Consider the following 18,974-nt stretch of genomic DNA (forward strand, 5'->3'; position numbering starts at 1 on the left):
GGGTCGGTACAGGGTTTTTGTGCCATTCTCCTGTACTTTACTGACATATTTCAAATAAATAATAAGGTATTACTTTTAAAATATGAGTCTAAAGTAGAACTATGTTCAAAATCAGCTGAAGTGGAAGAAGTAGTTTTTGTTCGTAGATGTTTATATAATACGGTTGTCGGTTTTAGAGTTAATTACGTTTCAGGTTATCAAAGATGCGTTAATGTGCAGGAGGAGGGTGTTTCTTCTTTCCGTACGTAATGGCTCGCGGAGGAGCCGCGTTTTTAGGGACTTTAACCGTTTGCAGCGGTTCCGGGGCCGCGCGTGGTGCCGCCCGCCGCCGCCAGGGGGCGCAGCGCGCTAGGAGGGGGGGGGTGGTGTGACGTGACGCGAGAGGGGCGGGACCGCGGCCACGCCCCCGCCGCCTTTCCGCTCGGAGGGGTCACGTGCTCGTGGAGTTCCCCCCCGTCGGCGGGTCACGTGAGCAGCGGCCGCGCGGGGGCTGCCGGGAAGCGCGAGTGCCCGGCTGCGGGAGGAGCCGCGGCCCGGCCGGACCGAGCGGCCCGGGGGCTCAGGCTGCTCAGGCGCACGGCGCCGGGCCTCCCCGACCTCGCCTCGCCGTCAGCCCCGCCCCGGCCCGCGATGGAACGCCGGGACCCCTGGGGAGCCGCCGGCGCCTCCCGCCTGTGAGCCGTTCCAACTGCCCGGGCCTTGTCCCCCGCCGGGGCCGAGCCCGCCCCTGCGCCGCCTGGGCCGGCGGTGACTGGCGGCGGCGCCCCCGCTCCCTCGGGCCTCTTCGTCCTCCTCTCCCAGCCCGGCGGGCCGGTGGCGGCACCAGGAAATGGTCCGGGCCTAGCGGAGCGGCCAGCGGAGGTGAGGGGCGGCCGGGGCCGGCAGCGGGGCGGGGGGAGGGCGGGATCCCGGGAGCGGCTGCCGTCAGACCGCGCTCTTCCCCCCGTTCCCCGGCTCGTTTCCCGGCCCGGGCCTCCGTGCCAGCGGTACCTGCGCGGGCCCGGCCCGCCCCGCCGGGCTGCGGGTCCGGACGGTTCCCGGCCCATCTCTCCCGCCTCAGCCCGCGGTGTTTCCCCTCAGACGGCCGAGAGCAGCCGCACAGCGGGGGCTGTGCCGGGCAGCGCTGCCCCCGGCCCGGCCCGCCGGGTCCCTCTCCCGAGAGAGCAAACCCTGGGTGGCCTCCGTTAAAACCGACATTTAGGATGGGTCCTGGTGCTAACGGGGCCGGTGCGTTCCCCTCTCTGAGCTGTTGGGTTTAATCCTGTTCCAGTCATTGACGTAAGGGCTTTGTTCCTTCTCCTTTGCTCTCCGCGTTTCTCCGGGGATGGAGCGGGGAGGGCTGGGGGCGCTGGAAGCTACGCTGCTGCTGGGAAATGGTTTCGGGCAGGTGCTGGTGAAGGTCGGGAGAACAGAGACTCGGGGGTTATTGCCCCCCAGTCGCACCGTGTGTGTGAGTGAGCAGACAATTGTTACATAAAGTGTCATCCCTGATGAGGGTTGTGTTATACTGTGTGATCCAAAAAGCGATTGCTTAACGTTTCTGGAACCTGGGCGGACAAGTGCTTCCCTCCCCCTGCCCCCCGCCAATGAACAAAAAGCAAGGAAGTGTTGAAATGTCCGATGCAGATATTAGTGCTTTCAGTTGCTCTGTCATTTATTGGCTTGAAATTAGAAAATTGTTAACTTAATGTCGGGGGAAAACTGAGCGTGTTTTTACCCATATCGCAAATGCAGCCTGTGAAGAGGATGTTCTGGTGCAAAGAGAGCTCCGCTTCGCAGGAGTGCGACCCTCTGTTTCACAGCCGGGCTCCTTGGCTTATCCTGGTTTGATCCTTTACTTGAGGAGATTCTGGCGGTTTGAAACGTTCCCGTGTTTCGGTGATGTCAGTCAGACCTCCCACCTGCCTCGGTGTGTGGAACAGGCACTTACTCAGCACCAGTCATTGTTTGGCTCAAGTCTGTGCTTCTATTTGTCACCTTATTGCCAGTTCCCTTCTAGCTGCCGAACTGCTCCCCATGGGTGTATTTCTAGTTCCTTATGTTTCTTTAAAACTTCTGAATACCTTAACTCCCTGGAACACTGTGCTTTGCAGCCCCAGGGTGTTGCGAAATAGGATCTAGTCAAGTGCTTTGGAGGAGTGGTTGTACACTTGATTTGTCGTTTTGATATCTCCTCTAATGAGAGACACATTATTAAACTCACAGTGCCGCTGCTGTGTCCCCTGCCACAGCAAGGTGCGGCATACAGAGTCTTAGTCACATAGGTTGTGTGTGGTTGTTACACTGAAGTTATACAGTGGTTTGTCATGGTAATTGTGCCGTTCTTGTTGGTCAGTAAATAGAAAATTTTATGCTTTGGCATTATTAATTTCTTGGCTTTATTAATGTCTCTTTTTTGATTTCCTAACTGCTGCACTGTGTGTTGGCCACCCTGTGCAAGAGCAAGATCTCCTGTTGAGCAGTTTTAACAGCCATGAAAGAAAACAGTAAACTTCAACTCCAGTCTCAAAAACAGTTTCAGGTCCCTGATATTTCCTTTAAATGTCTCCGCAGTTCTCGTTTTGTGACTTTTCTCCTCTCTGTGAAACACTGAGAGACACTGAGCCCCTGGGGAAGCTTTTTGTGCACAAAGTCACACAGCAACCAACAAAAAAAGTCGTTCATATATATACTTGTGTGTTTTACATGCTTCCGAGTTATAATGATCTCAACTTCTTAAAGCATAATAAAACTTCAGGGAAATAGCAGTTGGATTTCCAGGTTTTCTTTTTAGTAGGCTGGAATGCTTTTGCACGGTTATAACTCAACTATTTGATGAGAAGATGCCACATATTTTTATCTGCAAATGCCATACAGTTCACAGCGTTCGGGTTTTGTAGATAGTTACAGCAGAAATCTGCCCTGACTTAGTCGGTAGGTGATGAATTGGCACGTACGCGCTGGTTCCTCCTTCCTTTTCCAGCTGGCGAGGATGCTCTGCTGCGCTTTTCCCCCCATGGCTGCTCCTGGGTGTCGCTGTGACTAAAGATGCGTCTGACTTGTGTGGTACTGATGGGAGAGCGGGTGCAGCGCCTTCGGGAGCATCAAGGGACTCTGGGACCAGGTGATGGGGAAACTGCTGCCCCTCCTGTATTTTTCAGCGCTTGGAAGAGTTGCCATAACTGCTTGTAACTGCTCCTGGTGCTTCCCTTCCTGTCCTCCCTGCTCGACCTCGCTTTGTGAGTGTTTTAATCATTGCTACTCTTTGCTCCAGATGAACAGAACTCTGCGTTGTTAAGGGTAGAACTATCACCTGGTGATACCTGTGTCTGAAGCTGAATCTCGAGGGTTGGGACGTGAAGTCGGCACCTGTCCTGCGGGCAGGTTTGTGTTAGTTGGGGTGTGGAAGGAGCATGAGCATCTTCCGAGAGGCTGCTCTGCGGCAGCGCGTGGGGCTGGGGGCGCTGGTCGCGCGGTGCCGGCTTCGGGGTCTGCGGCTCTGAGGGCGGAAAGATAGTCTGGAGATTTTAGTGACTTTGAGGTTTCTTTTCTGCTGCTGTAATTGTTCTCAGCCACATAATTTCAGATTGTTACTCACATGTGGTTTGTTCTACAGGCGTATTTCCTTTCTCCAGTGTTACTAGAACCTCAGTTACCTTCAACAGAGGCTGAGAAATAACTCAAGTCCGCCTGCCTTGGAGTTGATATCAAGAAAGAAACAGTGTTGATGTCATTTTTTTCCAAGTAGTGAGGAAAAAATGCCCCAGATTGTGGGGAGATGGAGAGGCTGTAGGGTGAAGAGTGACTGTCTGGAAATGAGTCAGGAAACTTGAACGGATGACATTTAGGTAGAGGAGGGTTAGCTGTGCGTAAAATGTATTGGTAACTGTATTAAAGTAAGAAAATAAGAACTCAGGTTTATAGAATTACAAAACTAAGGGTGAAAGAATTATCTGACAATTATTCTCTTGCAGGACGGTTCCGTCTCTGCAGTTACTAGTGACTAACATGATGCTCTGCAGCTTGTGATGTGACGGGTTCTGTCCCTGCTTAGGAAGCAGAACTGCCCAGGCTCATGCTTCTTCCCGTCAGAAAGCTTTTCTCCTGAATTTTAAAAGTAGTCCTGCTGTCTTCTGTGGGAATCCAGATTTCATCTCTCTTTAGATACTGGAACTATTCCTGTTGAACTGAGGTTTCCCATTTTGAGTAATTGCATTGACTCTCTGAGACGAAGATCTGCCGCTGTCTGCTGGCTGCGCAGGTTCCGGCCGTGCCGCCCAACGCCGCTTTCCCCGTGGCCGTGATGTGCTTGCCCCGTGCGCTCGTATCTCGGTGGTGTCTGCTGGCTCCCCAGCCTCTCCAGGTCTTGCCGCTTTCCAAGTTTCTTTCTCCAACTTTGTGGTTCAGCCCCTTTTCCCAATGCAGTGAACTGTATTTTCTCCCCAAGTGCATTAGCTTGTTGTTCTTCACGTTGCCATGTCTCTTGTTCTTACTTGATCCATGAGTTCTTGCTGATTAATGTAAACCCAGGTTTATTAACTGGCAGTAGCACCGGGTGTCAACAGGAGAAAAAGAAAAAGCATCTCCTTGTGCTCAGTACTGTACAAACATTGAAGAAGTTCCTGCCCTGAAGTCTTTAAGTAATTTTCTGCTGTTAGCGGCTCATTAGGAAGAGTTTTCCAGCACTTCTGTCTGTCCCAGCAGCTCCTCGCCAGACAGCTCACAGCTGCCTTTAGTGATCTCTCTTTGTTACAGTTGTCTTAGTTTCTGTGCATGTCTTAACGTTTATTGATCATTTACTAGAGCGTGTCACTTTCCATGTTTGATAATTAAACAGAGTGTGCTTCACTAATACGATGAACCTGCAAGGGTGGTGTTTTCCAGGACAGGTTTAGTTGTTCCAGATCTCCCTCCTGCTGCCCCACAGCAGGTTCTTACTGATACGAATCTATTCCACTGGGAGCACAGACCGGCGGAGCGGCCAGGGCCGGGTCTGCTGCGCTTCTCCTCAGCCCGAGCAGCGTGGTTGTTTCCCAGCAGCAGGCTCCTGTTCCCCTGTTATCTGCACTTGCCCAGAGTAGCTTGAAGCTTCTCTTTTGGGTTGGACTCAAAACTTCCCGCAGCTTTTCAGTTCCGTGGCTCATTGGTGGTGGGACAGAAGTGCCCCCTGCGCTGTGTGTGTCCCCCAAGGCTCGTGGGGGCTCTGCTGGCGTGGGGGGTGTTGGAGGCTGTCAAATCAAAGTGGATCCCCAAACTTGGTGCTTTTAGAACTTGTACGGTGTGCGCTGTTGAGATGCGCAGGCACCCAGGTTTGGGGCTCGATTTGTATTCTCCTGGGGACGGGGGTGAGCGCTTGGTTGGATCATACATCATTGTATTTACATTCGTTGTCCAATTTTAAGGAAAAATATTGTATTTTTAATTTCTAGAACCAAACATTGGCAAAAGAGTGTTTCTAACCAGTAACCAGTTAAAACGTACTCTTAGACAGTAAAAATTGTTCAGGCTCATCCTTATCTCAGATTCTACAGTTTCACCGTGCTAAACTGCCCCATATTTGATACTGTCCTCAACAGGTGAAATTTCCCACCATTGAACAGTCTCTTTCCTATTTGTCATTGAAGTTGAGCAGGTACGTGGGAACATACTTGGAGAGTTAAATCGCGGTGGGTGATGAGGCAGCGACACGAGACGTGGAAACGTGTTTCAAATATAGAAACCAAATAAACGTGAGGGGGCAGAGCAGATGTTGTGCTGCTCCCGTGGATCCCGAGGCCGGAGGCAGCTCCCCGTAGATAGAACGGACTCGAGATAAATTGCAGCCACCCAGGAGCCTTATAAGGCAATGTTAGCGTAACCGGTCCCAGCGCCCGGAGATGGGGGACGAGTCCTGGTGGCTTCGTCTGCCCCTGCGGCTCTTCTGCCTTGTCCTCTGGTGCTTCGGGGCTGGGGGGAACAATCAGAAAACGCACAACAGCCAGAAATGTCCTTAGTGGGATCGTGCTGCAAGTGTCTGTTTGAAATGCATAGTTACATTCGTGTTGGTCGTCTGCAATATTTTTAATATAAATTATACGTCGAAATACTGTGCTAATGTTACTGTAACAGATCAATAGCGGCTTATAATTGTACACCTTTGTATGTTCACAAGGACTTTTTTGTGTTGGTATTTGATTTCCAAAAGGCGTTAAAGAGGTTTCAGTGTTGGAAGTGCTTAAATGCTTTCAATCGGGCTTTGATGTGCACAGAGTGGGATGAGGAGATAAGAGTCCCCGGTTCTCTTTGTGCAGGGAGTGGTTTTCCTATAAGGGAGGGTGAAAGCAAAGAAAAAAAAGCCACATCAAACCAGGAATGAGTTTTTGTGTCGTGTTACGTGTTTTGTGGGCAGAGCAGCAGCCAACGCTTCTGGAAAAGAAATCCAAAATGTACCAGTTTCGTTTTGCAATGTCTGTTACTGTGAGCACAAGCATTTCCGTGTTTAAAGAGAATTAAAAACTCACTTGGTCCAAGTCCAAATCTGTAAGATTGAGCCATTAAGATACAAATTTCTGAAAACATTGAATATAGGGGAGCAAGTTAAAGGACTTAATGGAGGAACAGGTAAAGTTAAGGTAGCAAGTGGTACTGAGTTCTGGCATAAATAACAACAGTAACCTAATGGAAGTTACTGTGTTTGGAAAACGCTTGATTTTAAAAAGTTATCTTAGTATTTTATTCTTTTCACTTCAAGGGCCTTGAAGCATGAAGATTGGCCAAGGTGAGATGACATGGGCGGGTATCTCCTGTCTGCTTTTGACGTCCTGGGTGGTCCCATGTGGCAAAGAGCTTCTCCATGCTTTCAGTTGGGTGGTTTGGGTTGGTTTTCATATATTTGGTGGGGGGGAAGGGAGTTTCTCTTTGTTTCTTCGAAATTTACCGTGAAATCCAGAATTTGCAGTTCCCGTGTAGCTCTGAGCACTGTACCCACCCTATCTATTGTTTGACAGTAATTGTGTCCTCCTGCTGCCCATACGATAAATGAGCATCATATGAAAATGTTGCTGTACTGCGGTACAGCACGGGGTAGGCCGCCTCGAAAAGGTGTTTCCTGGAGCAGTGGTTACTTGAGGAAATACCTGCGCCAATTATATTTAATGAGGAAAAAATACAAGTGAGAAGCTTGTACCGTGATATCTTCTTAGCCAATAATTACTAAAATATGTTTTACTAGGAGAGAGTTTTAACAGGGAGTCTTCAGCTTCAATTTGTTCATCACTAAGAACCTCCTAAAAAAGAGGCTTCTTTTTCTTCATTTTTTCTCCAATTTTCTCATTTTTTTTAAAGGAAAAAGTTGCATTTTTTATGGCCACGTGACGCAAGATCCGTGTTGAATTGACGATTAAAGGTGTTTTCATGGTGTCATTGCCGTTTGGTGGATCCAAGTGTGTGGGGACAGGGCCGGGCTGGAGCCGCCGCTCGCGGGCTCAGGGTGGGCTGCAGTCCTGGCTTCTGCTGGAGGGGAGTGCAGGATAAAGACCTTACCGGCTGGTAGAACGGAGCGGGTTTTCTAGCAGGACTGGACTTTGTATTTAGATAATTTTAAAAATATTAAGTTTTACAACGTATTGAAACAAATTGTTATGTGTAAGTAAATAGTTAATTATACCTTGGCTCGTACTCGGTAGGATTCGGTGAGTTCCCTGGAGGAGCTGCCGTGGGGTACTTGGAGCAGTTTGATCTGTTCACAGAGCCCTTTCCAGGTTCCAGCTTCGTAACAAACTGACCCACCAGAAGTCTGCGCAAACCGAACCAGCCTGTTGCATTCGGTGTTTTGAAATTCAACTGACTTTTGCCAAGACTTGTGCAAGGGCGCTTGTGTTTTTCTTTAAGTTTGTACAAGAAGAAGTGTATTTTTTTTTTTCTACTGGCAAGATTCAGTGAGTCTCACTGATTTGAATTTATATATGTTGTTATGATTCTATGTTTTGCAGTTTCGTGTCTGCCTTTTAGCTTCTAGTTGAAGGTGCGTTGGGAGCAGCGGTTCAGTCCCAGCTTGCACAACACTGGGGCTTTTCGTCACATGCAGAAGTTGAGTTTCTGGTAGACTGAAAACTGTTTCTAGATCTTCTGCAGAAGATACTTTATCGTGATGATTATTCATAATTATCGTGTCTGTGGTGTAACTGTGCAGTCCCTGGACGGGACTCGGGCTCCTTTTGGTGCTTAAACGCGATGGATGTGTGACCAGCCTGACTTTGGGTGTGAGGCCACATCCAGAAAGGTGAGAAAAAGCTGGAAGAACTTTGAGGGCGGAAAAATATCCCCAACAACTCGACATCATCAGGGTTGAAAACAAGGTAACCTCATTTTATTAAAAGGGTTTGTATGGCTAAATTAATGTTGATCAACTTTTCCTGAAGTAATGGACGCTATTCTGAATGTCTCGGTACTCAGTGGTTGCTGGAATGTGAATGTTTTTCTCAGCCTGCTTGCGGGGGTTATGAAATACAGGTGGTATTTACTGGGTAGGATGAAAGGTTCCAGCTTTCCAGCTCCTTTAACTGGTGTTTGTTTGGAAGCACCACACATCAAAGCTGCGGCTTTCCTGCTGAATTTCACTTTAGCTCTCGAGATAGTTCTGGTTGCTTCCTCTTGCTTCCAAATGGTTTTTTGCCTTGTCTGCAAATCTCCAACACTCCTCTGCCCCGGTGGGGTTTTCCAAAGTTTCACTAATATGTGCTCTCATCATCTTCAGTGTATTTCAGTTTAAAAAGCAAGTTTTAAGTTCCCAGAAAGTATCCCAGGTCTCAAAGCTGTCACATTGTTCAAGTACTAGCGGCCGGTTTTAGACAGGGGCTAAATTATTGTGAATGATTACCAAATGAATTTGGTAAACTTTGCATACAGTCAGGGCTGAAAACTGGGAATCAAAGTTAAAATTCTTATTCTCTCCTTTCTGGGACTCAAAATTGTGAATTTTTGAAGTCTCCAACCCTTCCCATTTTCAAGATGTAAAGCAATCCTGGCAATGCTGTACCGGCGAGCGGGGACCCCGGTACTGTGACTTCCAGCCGTCACTTTGCAGATGTGTTTATGTGCCACCGTGCATGAACTCATCTGGCTTTTTGATGCTTCTCCTCCACCCCTTTGGTTGTTCTTGTAACAGTCTGAAAACATCATTCACTTGTTTGTGTGACTCTGTTGTTCTGTAGCATAACCCATATAAAACATAAACCATCGGGTGTTTTCCCTGGTTCGGGAGGGTCCATCCAAGGGCCACTGTTGCGTCCCAAAGCGCTAACGTTCCTTTGCTCTGCCGACCTGCTCTCCAGTGTCCTCCTGCGCTGTCCGTCAGTCCTGACCACGCTGCTTGTTGGCTCTTGCAGAGCCCACCCGGGACACTGCGACACAGAACACGCAGGCAGTAATTTAACAGGACTTTTCTGGATTTTCATTGTTTTGTTTTAAACAGGTTGCTAATCCCTCTTCTGCAATGCTGATGGAACTGTTGGGGGGGCCATGGAGCCTTCAAACTTATCTGTATTTCACAATAGCGCTGTCCCCAAAATACGTATTTTGAACATGCACAGGTTTCCCTAACTCAGCTGCAGCATCTCCAGTAAACGGCTGCGTCAGCACCACCAGGAGCACAACATGGGCTGAGCTGCTCGGGCACCTGGATCCACACCCCTGCCAGTTCAAAACCTGCCTTTTGCTTCAACTGCCACGTAGAGCTGGGCACTAATAGCGCCAAAACATTGTATTGCTCTGATACTTGTGTTGTGAAGATGCATCAAATAAAAGCGATGTTTAGAAAATAAGCCGTGCTTGAAAGAGCAAGGGAAGAGGCGGAGATGCTGTCGGTATTTACTCCGCGCTCTCACGTGGAAGAGACCTTACTCCTGCGAGCAGTTCCCAAAGACCCAAGTGGTTTGTGCAGCGGCAGGATTTGTTACCTCCAACCCGATGTTCTTGTAGAACATTGTGCAATGTGGGAGCCTTGGTCGCCATAGGATGTCCCACATATGTCCTGTGGGCTGGTGCAGGCGGATGGTCCTTCACTGAGGCTGCAGGAGCTGGCAGGTAAACCCGGGTGGTGTCGGGGGTGAACTTGTAGTTGTGTTCAGGTGGCAGGAGGTTGAACCTGGACATGAAGGTGACTGTTCCCGTTTGCCTTTTCACTCTATTAGTTTAGATGGCTACTTCATTAAAACATTATATGCTGTTTCAAATCTTACAGAGAGCATATTTATCAGAGAATTTCTGTTAAGTGAATAATCCTTCCTTAATCCTTATGCCGTCGAGTTCATAACACTCCGATGTAATTATGTCTTTTATGAAAGTAAATTAATGTGAGGAAGTTAGAACTATAACAGTGAGATTAATGGTGGATGTCTGAGGAACTATTGCTTAATAAAATTTAAACACCACTTGTCTTGGCTTCAAAGTTTAAAGAGAAGAACATGTAGGCACAGGAATTTGGTTATTAAGTGTCTGCCCAATTCAGCTGCAGAATATTGTTGGGAAACAGTATTAGAATATGATTTAGTCAACCTGTGGGGACTTGAAAGGGCTGCATGGGAGAGTTTTGTGTTTGTGATGCTCCATCTTTTTGCGCTGTGCAACTTGTAGAATCTGCCAGCGATGGAGAATTGAAAGGTTGAGGAAAATGCCGTCGTTTGAGCGTGAGATTGAATTGGCTCAAGTCTGGGGAGCTGAGATTTGTGCGAGAAACGAATTTGTGTGTTCTCGGTGGACGGCAAAGCTCCGAGTCCTGGCTGCTCTGCAGCGCTCTTGCTTCTGTTTGACAAGGAGCTCAGGACTTGAGCTTCAGGCGGTGTTACAAAGAGCATCGTTGCCTTGGTTCAGAAAGCCTCCTGTCCCTGACAGTATTTTGGTGTTGCAAGATGAAGCAAATAGAAATGCAGAAACCTGGGAAGCTGGTGTCCCGTGGGCAGCTCCGCTCTCTGAGGAGAAAACCAGGGGGACCCTTGTTTCTGTGTAATGTTCATCGGGGGAGGGAAACGGACCTTTTCCTTATGGCATAATGCTTTTGCACAAAAGTACGACGTTTTGAAGAACAGGGAGCTTGAGATCTTTTAAGATCCCTTGAGTAAATTACATCAAACCAATTTTGCAAATTCTTCCTGGATGAAAATGATTTTAAGCTATTTTAGTAGCATGTTTTAGAAGTGGATTTAAAACATGATTTTAAATGAGCTTTATTGCAACTGCTGATGTTAGAAATCTCTTCCTGAACTCGGCTTCTAAAATCCAGTTGCTGGGTGTGAACTTTTACCTTTGTCAAAGCGCAGCCCTGGCTTCCGTGTGCTGGATCTCGCATGTGCCGAGCGACGTACCCATTTCCATCCAACCTTGTTTAACCAAGCGTTACGCTTAGCGAGCCTCTTTAGTTCTAAGGGGTCCCCAGGTCCTTTTTCAGCGTTAGTGTTGGTCGCTGTCCTTCTTCGGCCCGTCATTGTGCTGTGGTGCTTTCTCAGGTAGCAGACACAGCTGGTTGGGCTTGGGCAGCGCGGTGCAGGTCTGAGGAATGAGATAAAATGATGAGCAGGAGGTAGCAACTTCTTCATCGCTTGACCGAGGCACTGGAGTTAACAACGTGCTCTTTAAAAAGCCCTGTGCAGTTTTTCTTGGCTGTGGGTGATGATTTGTGCTCCGAGCAGCAGCAAGTCCAGGCGCATTGTGCTTTCTGGGGCTTTCTGCGTGCTTGGCAGCTGGGGAGGGAGAAGCGCCGGCAGCAAAGTGCGAGCGCTGCCTTCCTGGGAGCCTCGGCAAACATTAACCTGACCTGGGCCGCCTTGCCTTTGTTTGATTTATTGGTTTTAAAGCTCTCCCACCCAAAGGTGTTCACGTCTAGCTCTTACGGTATTGATGGTCTCCCTGTTGAATGTGCAGAAGGAGCCCCTGATGTGAAGGATGGGAGAGAAACGTTTACATTTTTATTGTTGAAATGAGAAATGTTTATGTTGATGTTATAGAAATGAGAAACGTTTACATTTGTATTAACGACTCACTGGTTTGTATTTATAGTGAATTACTGGTCTGACTATGGTGGTAGCTCTGTGCTGGAGCTGGCCAGGAGTTCATTCGCGTCCAGATCTCTAAATGAGGTGGCGGCTCCCGCTTGCTGGTGTTCACGGTGCATCCCAGTGTGAGTCTGTGGCTGCCGAGTTGGAAGGGAGGAATCCTGCGTGTCTAACCAAGCTCTTCCTGCAGGCTCTGCAAACCAGCCCCTGGCCCAGAGCCGCACGGAGGGACCCGCCGGGAGAAAAAGAAACCAGAATAAATACCGTGGCCTTTCCAAAAGGTGTTTTCTCCTGTTTCGTGACACATACGAATATTACTTGTGTTCACTGTAAACTCTTGTTCTTAGTTTTGTTCCTTATTTCAGTGTTATAAAACTATGAAGGTGACTTTGGTGCTTCTGTATTTGCAATGTGGTGATTGCCCTTTAAACTTTATCTGGAGGAGCGAGCTGGTTGTAGTTCATTGTGCAAAGAGGTGTCGTTTTAGTAGGAAACGTTTTATTTTTTCCTGCTTTTTTTTCTCTTTGCTATAACTTAGAAAGGCAATAGTTAAGACTACACTGTCACCTTTATGTGACAAGCATTCACTAGTTCTTGGTGACACCGGAGCACGTTTTGGTTTGGCGTGCTGGTGAGTTTTTGTTGATTTTGTTGTTGTGGGGGGGTTATTTTTCTTTAGTTTCTCTGTTTTTTGAGAGCTGGCACATGAGTGCATTTGTATTAATGACTGGCAGCGGAGCGTTTTGGGGTTGGGTATGTGATTTAGGGACAGGACCAGCAGCGATGCCGCGCTGAGCACACGGGTCAGCAGCAGCGTGATGTCCCAGCTCCTCGGGTGCTCCTTGTTGTTCATGGTACAAGAAACATCTTTGAAACAAGTGTATTTAGGAGGCAGTTGGATGCAGCATTAAGGCAGTTGTTGGTATTTTTAAATGACTTTGAAAATGTAGCATTCCTCATTACAAGCAGGATTTCCAGCTTTCTTTTCCTCTCCTTTAAAATGGCTTGGCGTTGTCTGTGGCTGGTGCAGCTGGGTGCGCCCCACACCGAGTGCCAGATAACGTGTGTTCTCTCTGAAGACTGTTTATCGGTCAGGGCCAAATATTGTCAAATAGAATTAGTGTTTCATCGCAGCCAATTAACCAGCACTGCCTAAATGAACTGTTTGCTTTCTCTTGCTTATGAAACTCATTCAGGTGTTGCGGAGGTGCTTTGCCGATCTGCCGGTGCCCGGGCGGACAGCGCTGGGTTTGGGTCCCGTTTCGAGGGTTTGGGATGAGGGTTTGCCCACCGACGTCTGGAGATGGAGCAGCCAGGCCAGGCCCCTCTCCTTTCACAGCCTTGCCAGCAAAACCTTGGCCATGTGGGTGTGTTGGTCGTGGGTTATTGGGGGTGTTGTGTTTGTTTCTCACTGAACACGTGGTCCAAAAGCCCCACACCTGGGTCCTGTCCCCCGGCAACGCGAGTGACAAAGCCCAAGATGATGATGGTGATGATTGATGATGGCTTGACTGAACTCCAGCCAACGCTGTGGCCTTTTTGGATTAACATAAAACACGAAACACCAAATAGGATTTTGTAAGATGTTGGAACGAGAAGTGAAAATGGTGTTTCTGGTATGGATGGTTTGAATGGCGCTCGGCGCGTCTGGCTGAGCAGTTAGCGGAGGTTAAAGAGCACGCGTTTTGCAGCGGGAGAACACGGCGTGGTCGAAGGGAAAGGTGCAATGTTGCCAGAACTTCACTGAAATTACTGCTTTGAGTAGAAATGTCTTTTGGGAGAAAGGGAGACCAGGAAACAACATCAAAGCTTGAGGTCAGAATATGTTGGAGAATGGGTGCCAAGAAAGGTACGTCAGGAGCCAAATAACCCCAAATGTAGAGGAGATGGGGAGCGCTGACGGGGTGGAGGGTGAGATAGTGGAATCGCAGAACATTTGGGGGATGTTGTGCAGAAAAAGTATTTTAGAAATGAATGGGAGATGTGCAGCGTGGGTTGAAACAGCAAATGATTCAAACAGCTGAAATGGGTTGAAATAGTTACTTGCCTGAGGACTCGGTGGATTTTTCTTTCCTTTTCTGTGTGTGTTTCTGGTTGGTTCCGGTTGGACCAGCAGCTGCGTGCGCAGCGCGGGCTGCGGCTCCCACCGCGCGGCCTGAGCCGGGCACGCACCCGCCAGCTTTGGGGAGCTCCAGGCCCCGCTCCCGGGGCCGAGCAGCTTCGGGGCTCCCTGACCCTCCTCCTTCCTCCTCTGACCACAAATTGTTTGTTTTTATTCGTAGCAACATGAACCGTGAAGACCGGAATGTGCTGCGTATGAAAGAAAGGGAAAGGCGAAATCAAGAAATTCAGCAGGGTGAAGAAGCCTTTCCACCCAACTCTCCTCTCTTTGCCGAGCCGTACAAAGTTGTGAGTCTATGCAGTTCTTACAAACGCAGTTTTGATAGCTGAAGTCATATGAAAATTTCTGTTTTAAATGTATCTTTATCTGTAAACTTTCTGGATCCACAGCTCTTTATGTCAACCAGGTGTTTAAGCAGAGCTGGAAAATAAGGACGGGCCGTTACAAACCAGCTCTACTGGCAGATTTCTAATAATGTTTATGAAGTGAGGAAAGAGACGATAAAACCATGACATTTTCTGTTTCTTTCTTCTGCTTTTGCTACAGTGACGCAAAACAATTCAACTGCCCATCGTGTCATGCCAAAGTGGCTTTTTGGGGGGTGTTTAGCCTGTTGCTAAACTTCCTAACGTGCAATGAAAGTAATCTGGCTCAGAAAGACAATGTTTAAATAGGGGGTTGATTTTAAGTGCTGAAATGCCTGATACGAGAGAATTATCAGCTTTAACTGGTGTGCCAGTTGCTTATATCTGATATTTTCGTTTGTTTTGAAGGAGTTGCCTGTTTGTGATCTCATAGAGCTTTAAACCTGTGCTGCGTTGCCTTCCGGGTTTGATTTGCTCAACAAAACTGGAAAAATAACCTAATCCTGGGACAGCTAAAAAAGTGCCATTTAAGATGTTCTGTAGGTAGTTCCGGCCCCTCTGCACACAAACCCATTCGCTGACCACGATTCAGCTGGAAACTTGATTCAGAGGAAAGTTGAGAGATGGTTTGTGCGGGTTTTTTGGTTTAATTATTCTTGTCCTCCCATCACTTTCCTGTGCTTGGTCACCAGATCCCACATGTGTGACGTTGACTAAAGCTGGTTGGGCTCTATGGGTAGAGATCCAGTGTACCTGATCTGAAAACACACCAGTTGTATTAGAACGCTGTCTCATATCTAATCTTGTTGGCAATGAGAATTGTGCCGGTATAAATACCAATGAAAAATGACAAACAGTGGTGAGGTTGAGCTGATTTTATTTTACTGTTAATTAAAACGTTTCAGGATTAATACATTCTGTATTACACAAATAGGTGACAGGCATCTCCAAGTTTAGAGCTGGCACCCAGCTCAGTGGTGCGCTGTTTGCGGCACTGGTTGGCGCTGCCTCAGCTGCTCTTGCTGCTGGAATAGGGCTTTTCCTTGTGCTTTGGGGAGTTAGCACATCACTCCCTGGAGAGCTGAAATTGGCAATTGGAAACAACAGCAAAAAAGATGGGGATGCTACTCATGATCTTAGCCCTAAAATTTAGATTAACTGCAGTAGTTGTCAAGTCAATTAACTGAAAGTGAAGTTGTGAATTTTAACACGTTATTTTTCACAATGATTTTCACAGACCAGCAAGGAGGACAAATTGTCTAGTCGTATTCAGAGCATGCTTGGTAACTATGATGAAATGAAGGATCTTATAGGAGACAGATCGCTACAAAAGCTTGTTGGAATTCCCAAACCAACCGTACCCTCAACACCAGATGAAAAATCGAACCAAAGTTTCTTTGGTGATCAGAGACACAGCGCTGGCTCCCACCAGAGCAGCAAATGGACCCCGGTGGGGCCGGCGCCCAGCACGTCCTCGCAGTCCCAGAAGCGCTCGTCGGGTCTGCAGGGCGGGCACGGCGCCCAGCGCGGCGGCGCCGGTAACGCCGGCGGCCAGCGGCACGACCGCGACGCCTACGGCGGCAGCGGCCGCAAAAAAAGCCAGCATGGGTCCGAACACTCCAAACCCCGTTCTTCCAGCCCGGGAAAACCCTCTGCTGTGTCTTCGCTGAGCTCCGGCCATTCGAGATCCCACGGCAATGATCACCACGGCAAAGAACACCAACGTTCCAAATCCCCCCGCGATCCTGACGCCAACTGGGACTCTCCCTCCCGTGTACCCTCGTTTTCAAGCGGACAACACTCTACTCAGTCTTTCCCACCCTCGCTAATGTCCAAGTCCAGTTCGATGTTACAGAAGCCCACGGCGTACGTGAGGCCGATGGACGGGCAGGAGTCCATGGAACCAAAGTTACCCGAACACTACAGCGGCCAGACGCACAGCGGCAGTGGCAGCGACCTGAAGCCCAACAGCAAAGCACATCTCACCAAGCTGAAAATACCCTCCCAGCCGCTAGATGTAAGTTGCTCTCTGATTCCTGGCTTCCTAAATATAAGTCCCTTTGGGCTGGGATTTTCCAGCTTCTTGAAAATCCCAATCTTTGTAACCAAAATTTAGTTTTTAGTAATAGCGAGGAGTTCTTTTAGGCAAAGAACCTTAAACTTAAGCAGTGAAGATGTGTACTTTAAATGGGGAACATATAAAAGTAATTATTATTTCCTTCTGCCTCTTCCATGTGGATAAGGCTATGAGACGTTCAGAAAGGCTGACTTAACCTGGAGGGGCGAATTTTCATAGTGTATGTCAGTAGTCAGAAGTTGGTGAAATAGCAGGATATTCACCAATATTTTGAGGCGCTGGATGCAGATATTGTCGTTACTGGGAGCTATGTTGTCTTAGTCCAGTGATACTATCTGCACGTGTCAGATTTTCTTTTGAAGTGTGCAGCAATTATGAGATGTGATTATTACATCTTCACCTAGGGAAAATAAGCCAACCCTAAAGCACAGCAAACCGAACAGGATTCAGAGCTTGTGTCAGGTGTGCTGCACCCAGATCCGGCTGCATTACCAGCTTGGAGTAGTTTGGTAATTCCCGAATCGTTACGGTACAGACTCTGATTACAGCTCCCAAGGACAGTGCCTCTCTTCATGATGTCTTTGCATCTCCTATTTAACTGCTGGAATTGTGGGAGCTAGAGACAAGCCTTTGTTCCTGGGGCTTCAACAAATAGCAAAATAAGATCCAGGACACAGGTAAGGAAATTGCGATCTTATTTGTGAAGACTTGACGTGCTCGTGCTGCTGCAGAGGATGGGATGGCAGCTTTGCTTCCGCTCTGCTTGTAGCAGTCAGGGCTGCAGAAGATTCATTGTTTCATAATTATTGCTTATTTTAGGTTGATGCTGTAAGGTATGTTTGACTTGATGATGCAGTTTGTCATTACCGTACATTCATGCTCATGCATTTGAATCCAGCTATTATCCAGTGGATTCTGCCAGGAAATGGTTGGAAGCTGCGATTCTCTTTCTCTCTCTAGAAGTTTTTAGTATCCCTGATTGCCTGAGATCACTTGAACTGTCAAGTGAAAAGTAAGATTATAGATCTCGTGTATTTGCTTTTCATAACTGGATGTGACTCATACCATAAAAATACAGATCTATCTGATATTAAAACTCATGTTGATTTGCTTTGGGAGATGTTAATCTTGAGTTTTGCTTTGTAGGCATCAGCATCTGGCGATGTGAGCTGTGTGGACGAGATCCTCAAAGTAAGTTCTCTGTGCTTTCGGTGGTAACTTGTTGAGAGCACAGCGCTGGCTGAGGAGTTGGAAGGCGCTCTGCAGTCGGTTGTGTCTGTTAAATCGACTGCAAGTCGTTCCAGGCGAGCGCTGCAGCTCCTCCTCCAACAGGCAGACGGGGAGCGCTGGGAGCAGAGCTGGGCGCGCGTCGCCTCCCATGTGGCCTCCCTGCCTCCTGTTCACGTTAACCCGACCACAATTACCCGTGTCTTCCACCAAAATACAGTCCTTGCATTCCAACATAAGTTTAGATTATAGTAATATTTTTTGCTACCCCATGTCAGAACTTTCTACCTGGGTTATTTATTCCCACAAGTCTCGTTACCCCTCCTGTGGTCCCCTGGTTGTACGTCCACTGGTACACAGGAATCATCACGTTCCTCTCGAGCATTTCCGCAGCTTAGCGTCTGCTCTGACCCTCAGCACTGCCTGCTCCGTGGAGCTGCTGGGTGAGCACAGGCGCTTCCTTCCCAGCTTTAGGCATTTGATTTTCCCCCAAACTTTATAGGTTTCCCTTTTCTAGGATTCTTATTTCTGCCCCTGCATCCTACACGAGCTCCTTAGTCCGCAGTGATCAGGCTGACTCCTACTGCAGTTCGTGTTCAGGCCAACCGATTTTACCAATTTATGCCTTTCTACTTGTTATTATGTCTTAACTGTCTGTTCTCATGGGTAACAATTTAAGATTCAGGTATATATGCAAAATCATTGTTACACATTTGGGAAATTAAGATTTAAATGTAAAGTCTAGTGAAGTGTGGACAGTGAACTGAAAATTGAGAGACTGGGTCACTGTTTGAGTCGAGATGGTAACTTGAAATCTTTGCTTTAATTTTGCTAATGGCTTTTCCTTTGCTCTGGTTGCAGGAGATGACCCATTCTTGGCCTCCGCCGCTGACCGCGATTCATACACCCTGCAAAACCGAACCGTCGAAATTTCCTTTTCCAACAAAGGTCAGTGCTGTGGTCACGTACCGAACGCTGTCGGAAGAGTAACTCCTATGAAAGATCAGGATCTTTGTCTCTCTTAAATTCAATTCTGTATAGTTCTGGGTTTGTTCCAGTGTTTTGTATCCCTCTGTCTTGCTTCACATGTCAGCAGTAGCCTTATGAAGAATGCCATCATTTTTCCTCCGGTTTATGCACACACAGAACAGTCTGCAAAGACTTCTATAATATAGCTT

The 18,974-nt window shown here is 47.9% G+C and overlaps 1 protein-coding gene across 1 annotated transcript in view; it reads left to right on the forward strand.

Annotated features, from left to right (window-relative positions):
* Nucleotides 1-457: 457 nt before the first annotated feature.
* Nucleotides 458-18,974, forward strand: part of AFF4 (ALF transcription elongation factor 4) — a 44,244-nt gene continuing 25,727 nt past the window's right edge. The window contains exons 1-5 of the mRNA XM_080352922.1: nt 458-861; nt 14,288-14,414; nt 15,730-16,509; nt 17,716-17,760; nt 18,658-18,744. Coding sequence (XP_080209048.1) covers nt 14,292-14,414; nt 15,730-16,509; nt 17,716-17,760; nt 18,658-18,744 — 1,035 coding nt within the window. The 5' untranslated portion in view covers nt 458-861; nt 14,288-14,291. The remainder of the gene's footprint in view (nt 862-14,287; nt 14,415-15,729; nt 16,510-17,715; nt 17,761-18,657; nt 18,745-18,974) is intronic.

Source organism: Nesoenas mayeri, assembly GCF_963082525.1.
Source record: "Nesoenas mayeri genome assembly, chromosome: 14".
Taxonomy (NCBI): Eukaryota; Metazoa; Chordata; class Aves; order Columbiformes; family Columbidae; genus Nesoenas; species Nesoenas mayeri.